The sequence below is a fragment of the Phoca vitulina genome, unplaced genomic scaffold (genome assembly GCF_004348235.1).
Source record: "Phoca vitulina isolate PV1807 unplaced genomic scaffold, GSC_HSeal_1.0 scaffold18, whole genome shotgun sequence".
In the NCBI taxonomy this organism is placed as follows: Eukaryota; Metazoa; Chordata; class Mammalia; order Carnivora; family Phocidae; genus Phoca; species Phoca vitulina.
The window spans coordinates 7,121,876-7,145,348 of record NW_022589721.1 but is presented as its reverse complement, the minus strand read 5'-3'; the positions used below and the strand labels follow the sequence as shown (position 1 = coordinate 7,145,348).

Here is a 23,473-nt window from a genome sequence, read left to right as displayed (position 1 = left end):
TACCTGGTTCTTCGTGAACTCTTGCTGGCTCCTACTTGCCCCTACGGTTTTACTGCAGATCAACACCAAACTTGGCAGTTTGTGATTTTCAGAATTTATCTTTTTCTCTGCTTTGAATCACGTGTATACTTTTTGTCCGTCTCCAACCTGCTACTTCTCTTCCTTTGCAATTTCTCAAAAATTAGTGGGGTTATTTCCACAGTCAAATCTACAAGTTTTTTCAGTACCTTTTTTCTCCTCGTTCAGTAAATACTCTTCTGAGCCTACATACATGTCGGGCACTGTGCTTGGCCTTGAGGAGACAGGGATGAATAAGACAAAGGTCTTTCCAGGCTGCATGATTTTTGCATACCAAGTTTTGGGCCGAAAACTTGAGTTTTAAGAGATTTGGGCATGTGGGATGGAGATAGGAGTGGAGGGAATATTTTGTCTACTTGTGAATAATACTAGTCCCATCAATCCAACTGAAGGGAGAGAAAGAGGAAGGTAACTCAGAGAGCCTTTCCAGGAACCATTGCTGAATGACAAGAGTGGAGGACCTTTAATAGTGTGAATTCTGTCGAGGCTACTGCACCTACTGTGTGCTAAAGGCTGTATTAGACACTGGGACACAAGGATGAACAAGCCCTCAAGAAGATGACGCCGTGCTGGGAAATAGCAAGCAGGCATCGCACTGCAATGTGATGAATGCTTCTTAAATTCTGGGTAGGGTGAGGAGCATAGAGGAGGGGCACCTAATTCTCTTCCCGAAGCAATTAAAGGTCAAGGCTGGAGACCTGAAAAACAGGTACTAGTTAGCCAGGCCCAGAGGGACAGGAGAATAATCCAGGTAGAGGGAGTCTGCAGAGTGTTGTGCTGCCTTCAGGAAATGGTGGTGTTTGCACCGGGTGGGGATGCAGTGGCAGCTGAAGAGATTCTGAAGGGCTTGTACATCATGCCGGGGAGTTTGGACTTGATCTTAAGGACGTGGGGTGCCATTAGAGGGTTTCAACAGGGAAGTCACCTAATGAGATTTATGCTCGGGAGCATTGTGGAAGATGGAGTGCTCAGGGCCATGCCGAGCAGCTGGGACACGGTGTGGGGCTGTTTCAGTTAATTCCGGGCGAGAAATGCTGATGGCCCGGTGTGGAGCCTTCCGGACAGGAAGGAGACAGAGCGCGGAGTTACTAAACAGCTCTGAGCAGATGGCTTGCAGTTTATAGTTAAATATCAAAAACAAGAGCCATTTATGATCGTGTTTTTCATACTTTAGTGTGTGTAAAAGATCACCTGGGGACAGTTTGTAAAAATGCGGTTTATGGGAATGATGTGAAGAAATTTCAGTCCGCAAGTGTATTTCCAGCAAATAGGCTAGGTGCCGCGGATGCAGGTGTTCTCAGACCACACCACGAAAAACCCCTTCCTGTTAGGTGTTTTCAAATGGCAATACTTCTTTTAAGTGCATTCACATTATGTTCACTTTTCATTTAAGAATGAAGATTCAATCCTGTTATCTCTGTTGAAAATACATGAATGGCTCAACCCCAAGGGTTAATGTGCTGAAAAAAAAAAAAAGAACAGTCTCCTTGCTAGTGTGGTCTGTGTTCACTAATTGTTTGCTCTCTGTAAGGGATGCAGAGCAGAGCAGAATGGTGATAATCTTGTTAAAACCTCTGCTGCAGATTGCTTGTAAATGAATTTTCAAAGGTTTCAGCATGCCCTTTGCAAGAGTAAGCAAGCAAGCATTTATGGAGAAAACCATATTTCCCCCAATTCTTGAAGCTCCTTGCAGGTGTGCATTCTTAGTGTTTAAGGCATATTTTGATGCATTTATTATTGTGATATTTCTCAAGCCAGTATGCCTGGTTTCAAATCCCAGCTGCACCATTTATGAGCTGTGTGACCACAAGCAAGTTACCTGTGCTTTCCTTCTCTCATCTGTAAAATGAGAATAAAACTGTACCTGTCTCATGGGCTTGCTGTGAGAATTAAATAAGAATACATGTAAACTACTTTGCACAGCATGTGAACTTAGTAGGCCATTTCTGACCATTTCTGACAGGAGCCCAGTAGTCTATAAAAACCTTATGTCACCTGTATTAGAAGTTAGTCATGTAATAAACACTTTGTCTTCTTATTTAAGTCATGGTACTTTAAAAACCAACACATTTATAGTGCCCATATGCAAGAATTCTTAGAGCAGCATAAGTGTTTAGCAATACATACCAAACACATGGATAAGTAGGCCAATCACAACGATGACGAGTATTTCTTGTGCACTTGGTCTTTCCCAGTCGGTCCTTTAATTCTCACAGTGATCCCATCAGCGAGGCTTGCTCAATCCCTTCTTGGAGTGAGGAACTCAGGTGCAGAGAGATTAAGGGATTGCCTGCAGTCATGTTGTCATTAAAGAAAAGGATCTGATATTTGAACTCAGAAGCTGCCAATGCCAGACCGTGTTCTTATCTACCGCTCGGAGATATGGTATTGTCAGTCATGTGAAGCGTGGTTGGTAACACTCATTTGTATGCCAAGTAAATTAAGAAATTGACTCATCTTGAATGTGAAACGTGTGAAAGTGATTCCCGAAATGTGTACGGTGGTGTTGTACAGCTCTGTTTTAAGTCACAGTCAAGCCCGGTGCTCTGTTTCTCCGAAGTAGCCATGCAGGTATTATGCTGGGTACTCTGGGAGGGATCTCGGTCGGGGGTGGGGGTGGGTCTTAGAGCAGTGCTTCTCCAACCTGAGTGTACAGATACCTCAAGGGCTTGTTAAAAACCCAGATTACTGGGCTCCACCCCTGCCTCAGAGTTGCTGACTCATTGGGTCTGGGGTGTGGTCTGAGAATCTGCATTCCTAACAAGGTCCCAGGTGATGCCGATGCTGCTGATTTGGGACCACACTTTGAGAACCACCATCTTAGAGGAATGAGATTGGTGAATTTGGGAGCAGAGGGTGGTTTAAAATCTACCCCTATAATTGCCTGACCTGCTTCACAGACCTAGTTACTAACTTCACAAAGACACTTGGGAGTGCCAAATCTTCAGCTCTACCATGGAGATACTTAGATGAAAATCAAAAGATAGAAATCTTTACTTTAGCCTTAACATTTCCGAAGCAGGGCGGTGGCTTTCTGATTTAGAAACTCCTACACAGTCTCTTCCCCTTCTCCAAAACAGTGGGGTCTTTTAAAGACCCAGATATTTCCCTTACCTATGGCTCAAACCCAGCATTTGGCTTTAGAACTAGGTACTTGACCAAGTTCTGGGCTGCGTCAAGGAAGCCCCTTGTGTCCATTACTCCCCACCCTGGAGCAAGAATTTTCTCCCTAGTGAGGTTATATTCATAAAATATGGGCCAGCTTCTCATGTTCATGGGCTGGTCTCATTGTTGAGGCTAAGGGGCAAGGTCATGGAGTAACTTAAGCAAAACCCAAAATATCAGAATGACCCAAGAATGAAGGATCACCTTAGGCCTGTTGGATCCTAAAACTGGGATAGGATAAAGCAGAGATTCTCTTTTGATTCTCCATGACAATGAGAGGGAAAGGTATGGAAAGACAAATGATCCGTAGAGCATTTCTTTTTGTCTGTGGAATATATTACCTAAAAGTGGATTTACTCCTGGGGGAGAAGAACCATGACAGACGATGGACTCTGAAAAACAAACTGAGGGTTCTAGAGGGGAGGGGGGTGGGAGGATGGGTTAGCCTGGTGATGGGTATTGAGGAGGGCACGTTCTGCATGGAGCACTGGGTGTTATGCACAAACAATGAATCATGGAACACTATATCTAAAACTAATGATGTAATGTATGGGGATTAACATAACAATAAAAAAATTAAAAAAAAAAAGATAAAGAAACCCCGGGGCAGGAGGATGGTGGGATCCATCCAGGTCCCTGGGGAGGGGAATGGGATGGGCCGGGAATCCGGCCACATCATCACACAGCCCTGATTGATGTTCTTTCCTAGAAGGTTAGCCATTTCTGTGTACTGTCACAAGTCTTTGAGGGAACGAGTTGTGGGATAAATAAACAAATCACATTTAAAAAAAAAAAAAGTGGATTTACTCCTTTGCTTTTTTCCTTAAGGAGACTTGTGCCTCTGGAAATACAAATAGGTGCTTATCAGAGTAGAAACTCTGGCTAGATGAGTAACTGGAATAAACCCAGTTCATTTTCCATCATCAGGAGAATGAAGAAATAAATTATGCATTAAGTCATACAAGGGAATATTATATAGCAGTCAAATGAATGCACTTCAGATATGTGGAGAATCTTAGCAAAATGATTTTGAATGTAAATCATCCCAAAAGATTATAGATATCATGGTAGCCTGCTTATTAAAAAGTGAAAGACAAAACAGAAAACAAAAAAGAATCTACTTTTTAGGAATACTTATAGATGTGATCATTCTTTATAAAAATGAAAGCAAGGAAATGGTAAACAGAATAGAATGAGGAGGTAGATATTAGTGTCGACGTTTTCGTTTTTGTGATGGGTGGTGGTTTCTTCATTTACTCTATGCTTAAATGTAAGGAAATAAACAAAAACATAAGTACAATAAATAAATCCGAAATAAACATGACTACTGGCTCATACAAACCAGTCAGTTAAGAACTAAAATAAAGGTAGTCTTGCATGGACCAATGATGAGAGTGTGTCAAGAACCAAGGAATTTGATTAATCCAATTCGGTGTGCCTGTGACTCATAGATTTTCTGCAGAGAAAATAATGAAAAGTGACTCTCTGGGCCCCTGCTTGGTTCCCACACAGCACTGTGACCTGAAGTCTTTGCCACTTTCTCCCATCTCTCATCTCCGTTGGTCCAGTTGGTTCTTTATACACGAAGATCACTGAGGGAGAGTATCAGTAGGCCACTGAAGATCACAGCAGAGTCACCTCAGAAGAAACCATGGCTGTGGTATCCCTGGGGTAGGAAAAACGTGTGGTTCCTCTTCTCTGATCTCCACCTCTCTGAGGAAGGGAACATGTTGACATGTTTTCTCAGAGAAGCAAAGGTAGGAATTTTAGAAAATAAAAAAGGCTGTGTCCAGTATGAGAAACTTGTTGCTAGACACAAACTTTGGGGCCCGTGGCTTAGAGGGATGTTCGACTAGGGGAGCCTAGGTGGCGCAGTCGGGCAAGTGTTGGATCTTGATTTCCGCTCAGGTCGTGATCTCAGGTCATGAGATCGAGTCCCAAGTCAGGCTCCACACTCAGCGGGGAGTCTGCATGAGACTCTATCTCCCTCTTCCTCAGCCCCTCCCCCTATGCTCACATTCTCTCTCTCTCTCAAATAAAGAAATAAAAAAGAAAAGGAAGTTCGATTAACTGGCCCCTGAGCTGCCTTCATTGCCTCATTCCCTGCTGTCACTTCTCCCTCCAGGGCTGCTCCCTTCACCCTGGACAACTGTCTCCACTGCTCCTCGTCTATGGGCTTGAATAGTCATGGGTAGTTTTGAAAGCTAGCTAGTTCTGTGAGCCTCTTCCATGGAATCTTAATCCTTCCAACAGGAAATAATATTTCCCTTTGTTGACGTCTTTCCGAACCCAAGTTTTGTACGCCCCCCCCGCCCAAGGCATTTGCCCCTTTCTCACGGCAGGATCAGTATCTCAACTGGACATCTGCTAGGGGTGCAAGGAGCTTCGGGGCATTCAAACAGGAACAGATGAAATCTTGCCCTTGTGGAACTTGTCTCCCACTGTGTATGTGGCCCACAGCCTCTATGAGAAGGTCCGGTATGAGAAGCTCTCTATGATGTAGTGTGCTTCAGGCTTTCCTGTGAAATAGGAGAGTTCAGTCAACATAGCCCAGAGCTGAGGATTTACTTGTTAATTTATAATCTCAAGGGAGGAGGAAGAATCCTTACCACCCTCTGTCAGAACCATCTTCTATTTTCATGCTAGTTTTGTTGCTAACATCCCAGATGACAGCCTCTCCCTCGCTCCTCGTTCCTGCTCCAAGTCCTTTTCCCTGATTTTGGCCGCACATGTGTTGGGACCCAGAAGTGGTTCAGAGAGGGTGGTCATAAGAAGAAAAATAAAAATAAAGGCAGTATTTTAAAGTGTTAACTGAGTGCCAGGCACTACTTTTTCATATATTAACTTATATAATCTTTTCAACAATTCTATGAGATAGATACCATTATCTTTTCCCTTTTTTAGAAGAAAGCGAGGCACAGAGAGATTATGTGCCTTTGCCAAGGTCACACAGCTGTAACTGAGGCTACTAAACATATCACCTCATAAAGAGCAAAGAGAAACAACTTCACAGAGATTGAAAATGTAAGAGAGAAACGGAGAGGGGATACATCATCCATGAACCAAGGGGAAAGGACATCAAGATATTAGAAGTGGAGCGTGGCTGAGTGCTGACAAGGTCCAGTGATGTAACTCCCTGGCAGACTGTTCCAGTACAGGAAAGGGGAAGGTCAGTGCCGCTGAGAAGGTCAAGGGAGCGGGTCCGAGTGCGAGAGGCTGCTTCCGTGTAGATGTGGATTGTGGCACCCCAGTCGCCACAGCCCCGGGTGGGGGAGCCTGGGGGTGGAGAACACACGCCGTGTGGTGTGCACTGGAGGCTGGCACACAGGGTGGGGAGGACAAGGGGGGCAGCCAAGGCTGTTAGGTCTTCGAGTCAATTAGGAAAATGGTGCTTCTGACCGAAGTGAGGTTAAAAAAAAAAACAAAGTAAAACAAGGGGCCCCCGGATGGCTCAGTCGGTTAAGCGTCCGACTCTTGATTTTGTCTCAGGTCATGATCTCAGGGTCCGGGGATCAAGCGCCCCGTTGGGTTCTGCGCTCAGCCTGGAGTCTGCTTGAGATTCTCTCCCTCTGCCCCTCCCACCGTTGAGCTCTCTCCCTCTCTCTGTCTCTCTCAAATAAATAAACAAATAAAATCTTAAAAAAATAAAACAAAACGAAAAACCATGCTGTTTTAGAGTATTGTTGCAGGTCTCTACAGCAAGTAGTAGATTATGTCATCTCTTCCTAGCAAGTGGGTGTTTTTGTTCCATTCGTGGTCTGGAACTGCCTGCAGACAACACCACTTCACTGGGAGTGGAAGATGAGGTGACTTCAAAAAAGACTCATCCTTTCCTTTTCTCTTATCCTCTGGACTTAAAGTCACAGACCTCAGGGCTAGCCCTGCTCTGACGTTTTAGTGTTGGCGGCTTGTCAGTCCCCATTTCTCTCTCCCACCTCTTCATCACCTCCTTCCTCCCCTGTTAACTCCCACACAGTGACACCCCTGCTCTGATCCCACCCCACCACCTCGAGGGCTGCTTTTCCCTGATTTAGGTTTTCCTGCCAGAAGCGGAGGGCAGGCACTTCATTTTGGTAAACACAGGATAAACACTTCTCCTTAAATAGAAGTGGCAGGCTCTCCAGCTAGATTTTTTAAAGGGGCAGAAAGTCAATTCAGTTCAGTGAACTTGACAAGAAATTAAAGATAAGGAATATGTAAGAGTCTGGAAAATTCTTCAGGGAGGATTTGCTTTTGTTATTACCAGGCTCCCAAAATAATCAATTAGGATGAAGTTCATGGCCACAATGGATGTAACCCTCCCCAGACCTGTTCCGTGGGAGGCAACGGGAGACGGTTGTCCCTAAGCCCACCTGCCAAGGGTTGGTGCTCGATGCTGATTCCGCATGGGGGATGGTGCATGCCTATGTGGTTTGTTTGGTGCCATTCAGCATGTCAGCCATGGAGATACATTGACCACACTGAAAGCAGCAAGTTAGGGCTGATGGGATAACTTAGATGGGGAGTGTGCTAGATTGTGAGGTGATTCTTTCTCCTGAATGGTATTTGACACCCCCGGCTCCAAACTGGTCAGGCCCCCCTCTTTATTTTTTTTTTAATATTTTTTAAGATTTAATTTATTTAAGAGGGAGAGCACAAGCTGGGGAGAAGGGCAGAGGGAGAGGGAGAAGGAGACTCCCTGCTGAGCAGAGAGCCCGACGTGGGGCTCCATCCCAGAACGTCAGGATCATGATCTGAGCCGAAGGCAGAACCTTAACCAGCTGAGCCACCCCGACGCCCCAGTCCCTCCTCTTTAAAACGGGATTATGAGGACTTCAAACCATGGACCAACTGCTAAGTATCCCACTAGCTTTACAAACAACATGTGTGCACGAGTTTGGCTGGACCTGGGCCAGTTTTCAAACAACGTGTGTCTTCTCTATGTCCCTGTCTTCTCTATGTCCCTGTCTCCCCTTCCAATGCTTTGAAGATGGATTTAGCCCAGGAAGGGAGAGCTGTGAGGGGGCAAGCCACTCTGGAAGTTAGACTCTTCTCTTCTGAGTGCTTGGTCCTTGACAAAGGTGATGGCTGGTCCACCTCAACTTCTGCTCACTCACCTTCAACTTCCCGTTGACAAAAGTCCTTGCAATCTGACTGGACCTGGAGAAAGATTCCATGCGCTCTTTATCTTTGGAGCTCTCCTCCTTAGTGTGGTCTGTGACCACAGGCTGCATAGTCATCTGTGGTAATTACTGAAAATGCAGATTCCTGGATTACCCCCAGACCTTCTGAACTGGAATTTTTGTGCGCGTTACCCAGAAATCCGCACTAGTACTTAACTTTCCTGATGATCTTTAGGCACAGTAAGGCTTAGGAATCATTGCATTGTTAATAATAATTATAAAATGAGTTAATGAGTTATAATATAAATTATAAAATATATAATTTATCAGCCGGTCAAGCACTTCCCAAGCATTTCACTTTTCATTTATTTCAACTTCACAACAACCCTCCAAGATAGGAACTGCTATCCACCTAGAGCGGGGCCTGACACATAACACATGGCAGATGCTCAATAAATTTTTGTTAAACAAATTAATCATTTAAATATATATATATATACACACACACATACATCTATGCATGTACATACATATATACATAAATAAGAAAACTAAGGCTTAGCGAGGTTAAAATCACCTGGACAAGAACACATAGCTGCTGAGAGATGAAGCCAGAGTTTATAGTGCCTTCTTTAGGTAGAGCTTGTTGGTGTGTGACTTTGCAGGCTGGCGCCTCCTTCTGGTGATGCTGGGTAGTGCGTGGCAACAGTGATAGAAGATCCCAGAGGCACGTGATTGGCCTTGGGTTGAATTGACGGATCTCTTGTCTAGCGTTCTCTTCTTGGCCATCTCTGGTAAATTAACAGGGACACGTATTTATTTATTACTGATCAAAAGAACAGGCCCAGGGAAGTTGGTTGGTCATTCACAAAACCAAACAGCACCCGTTGTCTTTCCTGTACTCTACTCAGGTTGGCCAATGCATAGTCTTAATTTTCCTTGGGGGTGATGCAAAGGGAGACTAGATGTATCCTGGGTTCCTGTCAGATACGTTCACTTCCCCCTGCTTTCTTGAAGTTTCTTTATGCCTGCTTTATCATTTCTTTCATCTCCTTTCTTGGTCGGCAGGTGTATTCCCTGTATTTCTACCAAGACAGGTAGTTGAGCCAGCCCAAGATAAAGGAGTGAACAGATGGAGATATCTTTGACCCTCTCAGTCCACTTGGGCCTCCTCTCCCATGTTCCTTCCCTTCCTGTCTCAGACCTTCAAAGCTACCTGGCTCAGGGGAGTGTCCTTTGGTAAGAAGAGATTTTTGGAGGAGGCCATGGACAGTTTGTTTTAGGACCACAGATTTTTTTTAGACATAGTCTGTTGTACATGCACACACACACACACACAGTAAAAAATAGAAACATACTCTCCACTGACAAATGGCTGAAGGAAAACTCTTTTGTAAAGAGTGTTTGTAAAAATGTTTGACTTAAGCAGGATAAGGCATTTTGTATTGTGGGGCTTTTTAAGGGAAAGATGTTTAAAAGCTCTCCTCTGGCCTTCAAGCCACTGTACCGGCAGTTCTAACTAGAAATTATAACAGCTAACATAGACTGCTTGCTATGTGCCAAGCACTGTTCTGACTTCTTTGCTTGCTTCATCCAATTCCTGCAATCCCTTAACAATACTTACTATTAATATCTTCATCTCCATTTCACAGATATGGAAACTAAGGCAGAGGGAGGGTAAATAATTTGCCTAAGCCTTTACAGAGTTAGTAGAAGAGGCATGATTCAAACCCAAGTGATTGGACTCCAAAGCCCTCTTAATACTACATTAAATGATGTGATTGCTTTTACTATAAAATGCTTTTTCTTTAAAAAATTTAGATCTTTTTCAAAGAAAAAATCAATTGTCCGTAATTTTAGTGTATCCTATTATTTTTTAATAAGAAGAGTAATATGCACATGGTTAGAAAAGCCAAATGGCTCAGAAAGATATAAAATGAAGATGAGAGTCTCTTTAGATCCCCACTGTCCCATTCCCAAGGGAAACTACTATTAACAGATCTTTTTTTGTCTCCCAATAAAAAGTGTCCTATGCATGTAGCCAGTTATATATTATTTAAAGATTTATTTATGAAGAAGCCGACATGCCACACCCACTATTCTGCATCTTGTTTTTCTTATCTAGCAACAGGGCTTCGAGATGTTTTCACTCCAGCACGTACAGGTTCATGTCACTCCTTGTCATGATAGGTATTCTCCTAGGTGGACTGTACCACCTGACTTCAGCAGTCATCGTTGATGGGCATTTAGGTTGTTTGTTCGATGCTCATGTGCAGGAGAAATTTCTCCTCACACTCTTGCTGACTTTTATCAGAGTGTTTTTCTCAAACCTTCAATAGAACTAGTATTCTCAAACTTAGATTTTTAAATTTTTTGCCAATCTGGTAACTGAAAAAATCTCCTTGTTTACATTTACATTTTTTAGTGCTATATATGAGATTGAATGGCTATTCATATGTATTGGTCATGTATTTTTCTTTATCTGCCATCTGCCTGTTCATGTCCTTTGCCCATTTTTCTGTTCGTTTTTTTTTTTTTTTCTAATTTGTATGAGTTTTTGGTAAATTAAGGAGATTGGCCCTTTGTGTGTCATATGTTATAAATATTTTCTTTCAGTTTATTATTTTCTTTGACTGCTATTTTCCCATAAGCAGTTTTGCTGTTATGTAGTCAGATTTTTCAATACAAAACTATTCTCCAAATACTTTAAATATGAACTTCCTTTTGTTTGTGTGTGTGTATATATATATATATATATGCTTTTAAGCTTATGGTGGTTCTCCATCCATTGAACATCAATCATAATGAAGATAAATCCTTTCTGAAATTACGAAACAAATGAAAATGATATTTACAGTTTTTCAGAAAGACCTCTGTTCTGAAATGCAAGAAAACCTGTGTATATATTTTCCATCAGTTTATTGATCTTTTGATCAAATATTCCTTTTCTAAGATAAATACCTATAGGGGTTTTAGAGAATAGTTTGCAGAAACTAAAACAAAAATCCTGTTTAGTTTGTGAAGCATGTATTGGATTCACTGGCTGGGTGCTCCAGAGCTTCGCAGCTAAGAGTCTGTTCCACCGAATCTACTTTAGAGAAGCTTCTTTTTTTTTTTTTTTGGTAAATAGTGTCTTCTGTAATTACATGTGTCCACTGCCCCAGCTGCTCCTTAATAGCTCTGCTTGGCTTCAGTGGAAATGGCTCCTCTCCTCCCTAGAGACCTTTAAATAAAAGATCTGTTTATCTGTGTGTGTGTGTTGGGGGAGGAGGGGAGGATGAAGGGATAGGGAACTATGTTTTTGTTTTTGTTTTTTCCTTTTTTAATTTGCTGCCTCTATTTGAGGTGGGGATGTAGGTGGCCAGCCTGAATTAATTTGATAGCTTTGTGGTGACAAAGAATAAAGGAAAGTTTGGGGTTGCTTCAATCAGTGGTTTAGAATGGCTTAACACAGCTTAGTAGACTCTGTTTTCAGAGGCTTGTCATGTTCTGACGTCTGAGGACTCCATAGTCTCCTGAAAGCAAAAAATAATAATGTCCTAAGAGACCAGATCGCAGGCAGTGTTTCAAAAAAATAAGTCTAGTTATCAGTTTTTGCACATACCCTTGTTCTTTCCAATTTTCCTTCCTTCTCTAATTCCTGGCCTTACCATCACATGCACAGAATGCTTATTACCCTAATGTTATGAAAAAGAGTCATGCCTCTCCAGAGAATCCAGCAGTACTACAAACAAAAGCCACCAGAGCTTCTGGAGGCCAGGGAGCTCACTGGTTGGAGAGTGCCTTTTGCTATAGGACGTGTAGTCACCAAGACATGGGCATCATGAGGTAAAGGTCAGCAAGTTCATCCACCCCTTTCAGTCCTGGAATCCTGCTCCACCAACTCCAGCAGCTGATCGGAGACAGTATCGATGAGGATAACTTAGGCATTTAAAACTCACTTCAGCTGTTCAAACACAAGTCTACAACGGCCAAATATTGTGTCCTGTGCTCTTTCGGAATATTCTTGGTGACATCAGAGATTTGCATTCATGTATCTACACACAGCACACAGAGGCAAACACGTTCTTTAGCACAAAAACTGCTTTAGGCTAATGCCATCCGAAAATACGTATGATGCAATATATATTAAATTTCTTGAAATTGAGCATATCCTTTGGCTTAAACAGTCTGAGGCGTTTATTCTAAAGAATAGCAGACAAGGGGGCAGGTGGGTGGCTCAGTCGTTAAGCGTCTGCCTTTGGCTCAGGTCATGATCTCAGGGACCTGGGATCGAGCCCTGCATCGGGCTCCCAGGTCAGCGGGGAGTCTTCTTGGCCTTGGTACAAGTCTTGCCTCCACTTCTTGATAGTTGTACCACCTTGTGCATGTCACTCAACTTCTCTGCCTCATCTGTAACAAGGACTGATAATTGTCCCAAATTCACAGGGTCTGTACTATCATAAGAAATAAATGAGTTAATATGTAAATATGCTTAGGATGTTTTCTGGCACATGCTGTTTGTTACTAATAATAGAAAAATTGAACATAGCCTATATACTCATTGATTTAATAAAACACAACGTAGGGGCACCTGGGTGGCTCAGTCGGTTAAGCATCCGACTCTTGGTTTCCTCTCAGGTCATGATCTCAGGGTTGTGAGATCCAGCTCTGCTTCATACTCCACACTCAGTGCAGAGTCTGCTTGAGTTTCTCTCTCCCTCTCCCTCTGCCCCTCCCCTTGCTCTCTCTCTCAAATAAATAAATCTTAAAAATATGTATGTCTAAAAAAACCCAAAATGTACTATATTTTGAAGATATTCACATATTAAAAGAAAAGCAATTAAGTTACATAGTAATGTATTAACTAGGAATGCTGAGTAATTATATACCAAAAGGTTAACTTTAGTTATTTTTTGGTGATGAAATAATAGACTACATTTTGTCCTACGGATCACTGCTATTTTCTAAATTTTCTACAAAGGAAATGTGTAATAACAGTTGTCTTTTTAACCCCTGCAGAAGAAGAGTAATGGCTAACATTTATTGAGACCTTACAAGGGATCAAGTGCTTTGTGTGTGTGTGTGTGTGTATGCCTGTGTTTGTATACACACACACACACACGTTCCTTGCTTAAAATAACCTTAAGAGGCAGAATCCATGATTATCATCTCCATGTAACAAATTTAGAAACAGAAGTGCAGAAAGGTGAAGTAACTTGCCTAAAGGCCCCCCCCATCTAGTGAGTGGTAGTGGTGGGATTTGAACCCGTGCTGTCTGACGCAGGGCCTGTGTTTTTAGGTTAGGTACTGTCTTTGTATGATTTGAATAATACCGATGAGCGTTGAGCTACAGCCCCAGAGCAATAACCTAGTTGCACACACTGTTTAAAGGAAATGAATAGAGGATGCCTCTCCTTCCTTGAGTCTTTGTTGCCAGCTGATAAACGGGGGGCTTTCAGACCTCCAGTCTTCCTCTTAGTTATCGTGCTTAGTAAATGGTAAGAGTATGTATATCAGATGATGTAGTACAATTGACATTTCTGTGTATCCCCTAAAAAGAGTGTATTGACTTTACCTTGCATTAACCAAACTGGAAATATATTTTAAAACATAGCAAAGTGAAATGGCCTAAGTAGCATAGACGTTTCTCTCTATCCTATTACTCAGTCCTGATTGCCGCCGCTGGGTACCCTGAATGAGTCTCCTAACCTCTTTCAGAAGGTAAGTTGGAGAAGTATAGGAACAAACTTGGGCCCAGCCCATACATAAGAGTCAATACGTCGAGTTCCAGTAGCAATAAAGTGTAGAGCAAACTTGTCCCTTCAGTTCAGGGTACATAATTAGCACAGATCAAAGGCATCCTGAGGAAACAATGGATTTTCAGCAGTTGTCTGGTCTGTTTCTGTTCTAGAATTTCTGTTTTTATTCAGGCAGTTAAGTTATAATTGATGGGGTTTTGCGTTTCTTTTAAGGAATGAAAATTGAGTGTTTCAGAGTCATAATCTTATGCTAGAAAATAATATCTCAAACCTGGTGGCTGCAACCACTGCATCTATTTTTGAAAATTGTCTGCCTTTATCACTTAATAACCAACCTGATAATTTACCAGCAGACGAGGCTGGTGGAATTAGGCTGTCAGGACTAGCATATTGCTGGATAGCACTACCAATCTTGAATCCTTGTGATTGTAAAATACTACAGTTTAACCAGTGCATTACTCAGAGGCAACTAATTACAATTGGGGAGTTCATTACAACATTAGACAGAGTCTCTGAAATCCGGAAGGAATAGCCACGCTCAGTCCTGATAAACTGCCACCCTAATTCTTCCGGAATTCTTCTGGGAATTAGGATTCACTGCTGTCATCTGTGCTAAGGGGTCATTTTTGGTGTCTTTCCCAGAAGAGGCTGAACTTCCAGAGAGGTCCTGGGAGCCGGGGAAGGGATTTTTCTCTCTCTGCCTCGCCATTGTCTTTTCTTCTTGCAAAACTAATAAAACCTGTCAGTGAGAGGATCTGTTCACCAGTGGGCCAGTCTGGCTGCATCTTGTACCAATGGGTCATCTTGGCCGTTAGGGAGATGGGGGTATATAGTGTATCCAGGAACCTCCCTGGTGCCCCTCTTTCTTCCCACTGCCTTCCTGAGGATGCAGCATGGTATGGGGAGAAGTGGCATGGAGACTTGGTCCTGACCAGGATTTGTCCCCCACAAGCCTTGGACATCTATCATCTTGGTTTTGATTTCTTCAGTAGTAGAATAGCGAGATTAATGTCTGCCTTACAGAGTTATCAAGATTAACAGATACAAAGAATAGAAAATGTGTCCTAGAGGGCCTGGTGCCTAGTAGGCACTCAATAAATAGTTATTATTGTGATGATAATTATTGTTCACTGCTTGTTAGAAACTCAAAGGATTTAGATTGTTCCTATTTTCCTCAACCCAGAAATGTGAGCTGGCTCTGGGTTCTAGACCAGAAAAGTCACAAACTGTTGTAGGAGTTGAGAGAGAAGGTCAAATAAAATCGTATACCTAGATTAATTTTCCAAAAGCATATGGAATTTTACGTTTTTAAAAAATCCTCTCTTCCTTCTTCCCACTTGTTCTCTTTGGCCTCTTCCACACTCCTTCACTCCCCCAGGCAATCCATGGAATAGTTCTGTTACTACCGTTTCAGAACCATGTATTTTTTTGTTGGAAATGAATTTGTATTAATTATTCTGCCACACAGCATGTTCCTAATTACATAACAATCTGTAGTCTGTACGCAAAATGTAATGTGATTTTTGTAAACTAATGAACAACCTCCCTCCCCATCCCTGCAACTAAAATGTCACATATCAGGAAAACCCCCAGTTTCCATCTCTGTCGCTGCCTGTTTGGAAATGTTCAAATCCGGCTTTTCGTGAAGGCTGTGTTCTTACTAGAAAAACAGCGGCCGCAGTCAGAGCCGCTCCCCAGACCGCGCCGGTGCAAGCCCGTATCTGGGGCCCAGGCGCTCTTCCCCACCGCTTCTCACTGGCCGACTCTCTCCAGTCCCGAACGGGCCAGATTCAAGCACGGCCAGCCGACTGCAGAAGCCCCAAGATAAGCTTTCCCGGAAGACTGGCTTTGGGACTGACGAGCATGCTTTTCCTTCTGCCTGAAGTTTGGGTCGCCGCGCGCCTGTCGCCGAGGGAGGGCCCCGGACGCGGACGCACAGGGCGAGGCGCGCGCTTCTGCCCCCACCGAGGCCCGTGTGGATTGTCCGCCGGAAGATCGGTCTTTATGAAATCAGCCTCGCTGTGCTTCTGAGTTGTGTTTATGAAATGATGTCGTCGTTCTCGCCCCTTCTCTTGTTTGCTTTGAGGAAAGGGCTGAGAGCCGGGAGGCTCTGGGATCCTGCCACTCGCTGAGCTAGAGTGTGCCCGTGCGGGAGCCGGGAACGGGGGCGGGGGGGGGGGGGGGGGCAGGCAGGGAAGGGGCCAGCGTGTTCTCAAGTTCCTTTCCCTCATGCCTTTCTCCCCCCACCCCCCCTTGTTTTTCAGGTAGTGAAGCGGATTTTAGCTCCTCGAGCAGCACGGGCAGCATTTCGGCCCCTGAGGTCCATATGTCTGCGGCGGGAAGCAAGCGGTCCTCTTTTTCACGCAAGTAGGCACGGTTTCCTGCTCTGTAATCAGTCAGAGGCTTTACACAGGTGACTTACCTGTACTTTATGCTTCTGCGGAACCACCTGGATGTCTGTCGGTTCATATTTTGTTATTATTCAGTGAGCAGGTTTTGCTTTTCGTAATGATTTGCAATCGGAACTTTTCACTGTCTTACCAAGGTGCTCACAGCGCTTGGCCAGGGTGTGTCCGCCCGGGGCCTCTCTCATCCGGGCCTTGGCTGTGTGGCCAGTCATCCCTCTCTCCCTTCCCCTTCCCTCACTCACCTGTGTACTTACCTGGTATCAGGCTCGCAGTCTGCACTTCCTACCTGCCTGCCCTTCATGAATCTATCATCTCTTAGCCGTGAAGCCTCTGACTTCACCATTTCTTTCCTCTAGCTGAGTTTGCCTTTTATCCTCGTGAAAGAGATAGTGAGCCCTGACTCCTCCCAGCATTCACTTGGGGAAGGGGTGAAAAGAGAATAAAGCTCATAGACGGGTGGCCACGGCCATAGGAGGCATTAGAGCAGAATAGGTCCGGATGCGGATGCCAGAGCCCGGCTGCCTGGGTGTGAATGCCAGCTCTATCATCGACAGGCTGTGTGGCCCTGAACAAGTTGCTTAACTTCTCTGTGCCTCAGTTTCCTCATTTCTAAAATAGGGCTATAGTCATACCCACTTCAGAGAGTTTATTGTTAGGATTAAATTAGCTAATACGCATAAAGTGTGGGTCGGTGCTTGGAGCATAGAGAGCATCAACAGGTGTTCACCGTGGATTTGGGTTGGGAGAAGAGAGGGACTGTGGGAAATCATAAGCTATCATTCACGTTTGATGGGAAAGGTGGTAAGCCCAGGATTCTCTCCTGCTATCCGTGACTTTATTCATTCAACAGGTATTTATTGAGCATCTATTATGAGGTTCTGGAGATACGGCAGTAAACAAAACTTCGTGGAAATTACATTCATTCTAGTAGGAAAAGAAAGACAATAAATACATAATATAATTATTTTTAAAAGCACACAGAGAAAGGATATTGAGAGTAATGGGATGTACGGTATGTTTTGGATGGGGTGGTTCCAGGAGACCTCTGTGATACAGTGAGCTCTGAGCCAGGGACCCGAACAATTCAATGGAGTGAGAAGCAAGACCTCTGAGGATGATTTGTCTTTAGATTTTGGGCAAATCACTTGACTTTCCTGGGCCACAGTGTCCAAGTTTGTAAAAAGAGGGTCGGACCACATAATTTTTAAGGTCCCTTCATGGAGAAAAACTGATTAGTTTCTAAAAACTTGCATTCCCAGGATTCAACAAGCAAATATTTCCCATGTCTCTTCAGTAAGCAGAACATTTAGCTGATGTTTATAAAGGGACCTCTGAGACACCCTAGTGCACAGTTTTATCGTTAAAAATAAAGCTGAAGCCAGACAAACCTGTAACAAAAGAGTGAAGTCCACAATGAAAAAGCACAGTTTTTCTATCCCCAAACACAATCTACTTTGGATATAAAGTACCTCTGGGATCACAGAATATGAATATGAACATTTTCTGTGTAAATCAGTTGTGGCTTGCTCTGAGAATAAACCATTTTTCTAACCCATTCAAGAAAATTGGCACATACCTATAGTACAAGGTATCAAAGAACAGAGAGCAAGAGAAAAAAGAAATGGCCTGTCAAAGAAGCCAATTTTATTAAGCATCTCAAAAGAATTTGTGTTTGTGGTTAAATTCCAAGGTAATGTCAACAATACTGAGTGACTTAGAGAAAATCATCTAGTCTGGAATCCGTGGTTTCTCCAAGTGACTAAAAATTGATGTTAAACATAAAATAGCTAAATAGAATTATGTGCAAATCAGATACATGCTTAATAGATGGAAAATTGGAATTGGCAGTGTTCTATCCATTATCCTCACTTTTTTTTTTTAATCTGGCCCAGGCACAGAGCACAGTCAGTAGATTTCTGTGATGGGATATCTCGGGCGTTTCACAGAATTTTTGTGTTCTACAGGACGGTGCATTGAGGGCGACTCCTCGAGATGCGTCGGGTATCCTTGCCAAACTGTGTAATAGCTTATGATCCTTTTAAATGGCTTGCTCCTCCTATAATAAATGAATTTTCTCTGTGGAGAATTAGCTCCTGGGAGGAAGGCGAGTAGGAACATTTGGTGAAGGGGTGGGAAAAATAAATGACAGGTGGAGTTGGTGAGAATATTTTTGATTGGATTTTAAAAACAAAACGTAAAGATTTGCAAATGATCTCTTCTTACAGAAGACCAACTCTGCTGACATTTCTGAGGAATTCTCTCTCTCTCTTTTTTAAAGATTTATTTATTTATTTTAGAGAGAGAGAGAGAGGGGAGGGACAGAGGAAGAAGGAGAGTCTTAAGCAGACTCCAGACTGAGCTGAGGGCTCAATTCCAATACCGTGAGTTCATGACCTGAGCCAAAACCAAGAGCTGGACACTTAACCAAATGCGCCATCCAGGCGCCCCTGAGGAATTCTCTTTCTTAAACTAAAATCCTAATCTGACCAAGGGCAGATAGAAGTGAGAAGGAAAAAAAAAATTTGGAATTTGGAGTCAGACGTGGGCTTGAGTTTATCCTCCATTACTTATTATGTACATGAGCCAGAGCCCCAAGCCTTACTGTTCTGGAAAATGGGGGTATTAGTGGCATCCACCTCACTGAGTTAAATGAGCTAATGTATGAGTGCTTAACATGGTGCCCAGAATTTTGTAAAAGGGTCATAAATGAATATTTTCATTAGTACTGATAAAAATAATACCGATGGACATAATAATGAAGATGATGACGGTGGTGATGATGATCATCTTAGTTTGCTCAGGCTGCCATCACAAAATATCACAGACTGGGGGGCTCACACAGCAGGAATTCACCTTCTCACAATTCTGGAGGCTAGAAGTCCAAGATCCAGGTGTCAGCAGGATTGGCTTCTTTGGAAGCCTCTCTCCTTGGCTTAGTGATGGCCATCTTATCTCTGCTTCTACAACAGAACCTTTCTCTGGGCCTCTGTCCACGTTTCCTCTTCTTATAAGGACACTAGTCAAATTGGAATAGGATTTAATTGGATTTAATTACCTTTCTTAAAAGCCATGTTTCCAAATATAGTCACATTCTTAGGGACTGGGGGTTGGGACTTCCACATTATGAATTGGGGGGGGCACGATTCAGCCCATAACAGTGATCATGGTGATGACAATGATAGTAATGTTGCCTTGAAGTAAAGGACAACGTCGGGGGCGGGGGGGGGGGGGGGGGCGGATAGAAATTCACCTGGACCCCTTGTAAGGTTCCCTTCTCTTTCTCTTCATTTCCATTTACTGTGTTCAGGTGTGCAGGAAGGGACAGGGTCAGCAGAATTCTGTCTCCTCTTGGTGGACTGCATTCTTCTTGTCCACCACACCAAGGGGTTTAGGGTGGGCTGAGGAAGGTAGCATGGGATTTGCCTGGCCATGGCCACGGCAAACATGGAACCCTGGCCTCTTCTTGAAAATGTTTTGCAATGACTTTTTACCCCTATGTGCTAGCATTTGAACTGAACTAAATGTAAGGAACAGGACTGATACTTTTAAGCATGTAGTTTCTTTTTTAAAAGTCAGTTATTATGGTCTAACCACTCATTTCCTGAAATATATTTGAAGATTTGACTGTACTTTAGTAGTGTTTAATACTTGAAGAGATTTTGCTTTATTCAGTATAGCAGATGAGTTCTTCAAAATACCCATCTAATTTCATTTGTACCTTAGTGACTGCACCGCAGTAAAAGTCAGTGGTGAATTCTTCAGGTGATAACCACATCCATAGCCAGCACCTAACATACCTGTTTACAAGCCCCGAATAATATCTCCTATTTGTGTAAAGTAGGAAGGAGACATTTCTGTAGAATTAAAACATCTGTATTTAGATCTTCGTTCGGCTGTGTGTTCTTGGACCAGATTTTTCCCTGAACCTCAGTTACTTCACATAACTGACTAGTCCACATAATGTAAATGAGAGGTAATAATTGTACCAGCTTTATAGCATGATGGTCAAAATGAAGTATGTGCCCCTAAAGCATCTGGAACAGGGCTGGGGTCTCAGAAGGTCGTTGGTGAAGGTCAACTCAGAAGAGAATTGCCCAGGTCAAACTCAGGGCTAGCTCTTTACTCTCCGTCCTGACTTGTGGTGGTTAACCCTGCATATGTCTCACTGTCACATTCAGAAATGGGCAGGCCGGCTGGAGTAGGCTCAGAAGTGAAGTGTGGAGAAGGGGATCGAAGCCAGAGCCCGTGTTCTTTTCTGCTGCTCAGCCCAGCACCACTGGCTGCTGGAGTTGGTCTGTCACAAAGCCATCAGCCCATCTGTTCCATATAAAGTGTCCCCTTCTCACAAAAAGGAGGCAGAGTCTATCTGGGTGATTTCAAAAGGAAAGAACTTTTTAACTTTAGAATTTGGTGATGTTTCATTTATATGTGATTTCCTGGGTTGACAGCTAGTTGAAATTGCATTTGGTTTTAAGTGAGTGCGGTTTCGGAGCCAAGTACACGTATACCACACGCACGCTCACGTTTACATGCGTTTCTCCTTGAGATGTGTCTGTCGGATGCAGCTGTAATCGAAATTGCAAAGAGGGGATGGTCAAAAAGCAGTGTTTCTGTATGACAGGTATCTTGTTCTCTTTTGTTTTCTTGTAATGTCATCAAGAAATATTCCTGACACCGAACTTTTATCCTATTTAAGTAATTTCAACATTCTCAGGTGGCTTCCTTACATAGTGGGTGTCAAATCTCAGGAACTAGGTGAATAGGGAAGTCCAAACCAGTTGATCCTGTAATAATATCCTACAGCTGAATTGCCTTTCACATCTTATCAGATGCACTCACCTGCATTCTTTGATTCATATCAACTCTGTGAGGAAGACAAGAAAGGTTATTAGGGTCCCTGTGTATTAAGTAGCTCACTTGCCTAAGTTCCTAGTAAGTGGCGGCGCCAAGGCTCAGACCCAGTTTATCCATTTAGTCATCGTTTCGGGAGCTCCCAGCATGTGCCAGGAAGCAGTGGGGACAGAACAGACTGTGCTCCTGCCCTGGGAATGCCCTTGTCTGGCAGGAAGGACACACAGTGTGGGGTTGTGGTGCCACGAGAAAAATTCCAGAATGGACTTTTGCAGAGAGTACTAGGGACCACCGAGGAGGCACATGTACACAAGCCTAGAGAAGGAAGAAGCCAGAGAAGGCTGCTTGGAGTAGGCTCCCATTGGTCTCGAAGTCGGAAATATCCCAAGGCTTAGGGTGGGGAGCAGGAGGATGTTCTAGGCAGAGAAAATTATAAGTTCAAAAACATAAAGGTGCTGGAGAGCGTGAGTCGTCAGGAAACTGTAAGTTGTTTGGAATTCTGGAATACAGAGGGAGGAGTGGTAAAGGATGGGTTGGATGGGGAGGTGGGATTGGACCTCGTGAGGCACTGGGGAGCCATTGAATGGCTTTGAGGACAGTGATATCTGGTTTCATTTTAGAAAGGCCACTCCAGCCAGAAAATCAGCCTCCTTGCTGAGGGGGCAAGATGACAGGCCAGGGAGCCAGGAGAGGGCTGTTACAACATTTCAGCAGTTAAATGATAAAGGTTGTGTTCAGTCATTGGAGCATGGAAAGAAAAGGAAAGAAAATAGGTGGTTAAAACTATAGGCTTGAGACATTTGTTATGTTCATCTGTCCTCTTTTCTCTTCCTCCTTTGTGGGCAACAACCCCTTTTTCCTCATACTCCAAATGAACCATCCTAGTTTTCTTACCCCAACATGAACCAAACCCAAACATGTTTAAGCTGAAACAGGTGTCCTGGAACAGCCTTCAAAGGGAACCTCAACCAAATCAATATTTGATGTGGGTTGTGCTCTTAACAAGCATTGAGATTAATCCAAAACCAGCTTTATGGTCAGAAACTATTTGCACGAACGGCAGAGGGTGAGGTTGCCTGTGCTTATGGCAGAGGAAAGAAATCTCAGGCAGGTGGGAAGAGGGCTGCTGGTAAGGACAGTTTGCACTAAGTAATTATGTTGCCCTTTCAACTCTGTACATTGGCTTTCCTTAGTTGTAACTAGCCTTACGCCGGAGCCAAGTATTAGCATTTGAGCCCTGGTCGCCCCAAGCATGTGAACATTTTACATGCTTTTCTCCCAGCCGAGGTCCCCATGGGCGGAGTAATGGAGCTTCGTCATACAAGTCTGGCAACAGCCCGCCCTCCCCACGGGAGAAGGACTTTCTGTCCATGCTGTGCAGGAATCAGCTGAGTCCCGTTAACATCCATCCCAGTTACGCGCCTTCCTCCCCAAGTAGTAGCAACTCCGGCTCCTACAAAGGAAGCGACGGCAGCCCAGTCATGAGGTGAGTGCCGCTCATCTCCAGCTCCCGGTTCGGAGTTTGCCCTCCTCGGTAAGTTTTCTTTCAAACACTTAAAAAAAAAAAAAGGTAATGCAACTCTCGAGCGCCTGCCTTACTCTGTAGTAAGTCACTTCTCTTTCCTTTCCTGCACTCAGCGAATCCTTCAAGGGCAGCTGCAGAAAGAACACAAAGCAGTTTCTGCTAAGGCTTGGCAGTCCGAGGAGTGACTGGCCAGGGAGGAAAAGTGGCACAGGGCAGTAGGAGGGACCTACACCTTTCCCTCAGAACAGGAAAGACTCACTCTCGTGTTCACCGTTCATTCAAACATCAGATACGTGTTGAGTACCACGATGTGCCAGGCACCCTGTAGAGCACTGGGAATGGGACAGTGAACGGCAGAGAGGGTCCCTGTGCTTACTGCCCGGAGGATACCAAAGACATTGCTCACCTAATGACAAAAACACATTTCAGGTTATTCTGCAAGTACCTGTTGCTGTATGTGTATTTAAGAGGTCAGGAGGGGATCCAGCTCAGTCTGGAGGGATCAGAGGAGGCCTCTGTGAGGAAATGACATTGAAATGAAATCTGAAGGTCAAGCAAGGAATTAATTAGTCCCGGGGCGGTGGGGTGGGGGGGGAAGGGCGG

General features: G+C 43.7%; 1 protein-coding gene across 5 annotated transcripts in view; it reads left to right on the top strand.

Moving 5' to 3' along the window:
* SYBU (syntabulin) overlaps positions 1-23,473 on the top strand; it is a 112,949-nt gene that overhangs the window by 84,974 nt on the left and 4,502 nt on the right. For 4 of the 5 annotated variants that reach the window (XM_032415872.1, XM_032415874.1, XM_032415875.1 and 1 more), the window contains 2 exons: positions 16,351-16,453; positions 22,628-22,831. In XM_032415872.1, the coding sequence (XP_032271763.1) occupies positions 16,351-16,453; positions 22,628-22,831 (307 nt within the window). Of the gene's footprint in view, positions 1-5,263; positions 6,413-16,350; positions 16,454-22,627; positions 22,832-23,473 lie in introns of those variants that run through there. The other variant, XM_032415877.1, reaches the window with a different exon arrangement.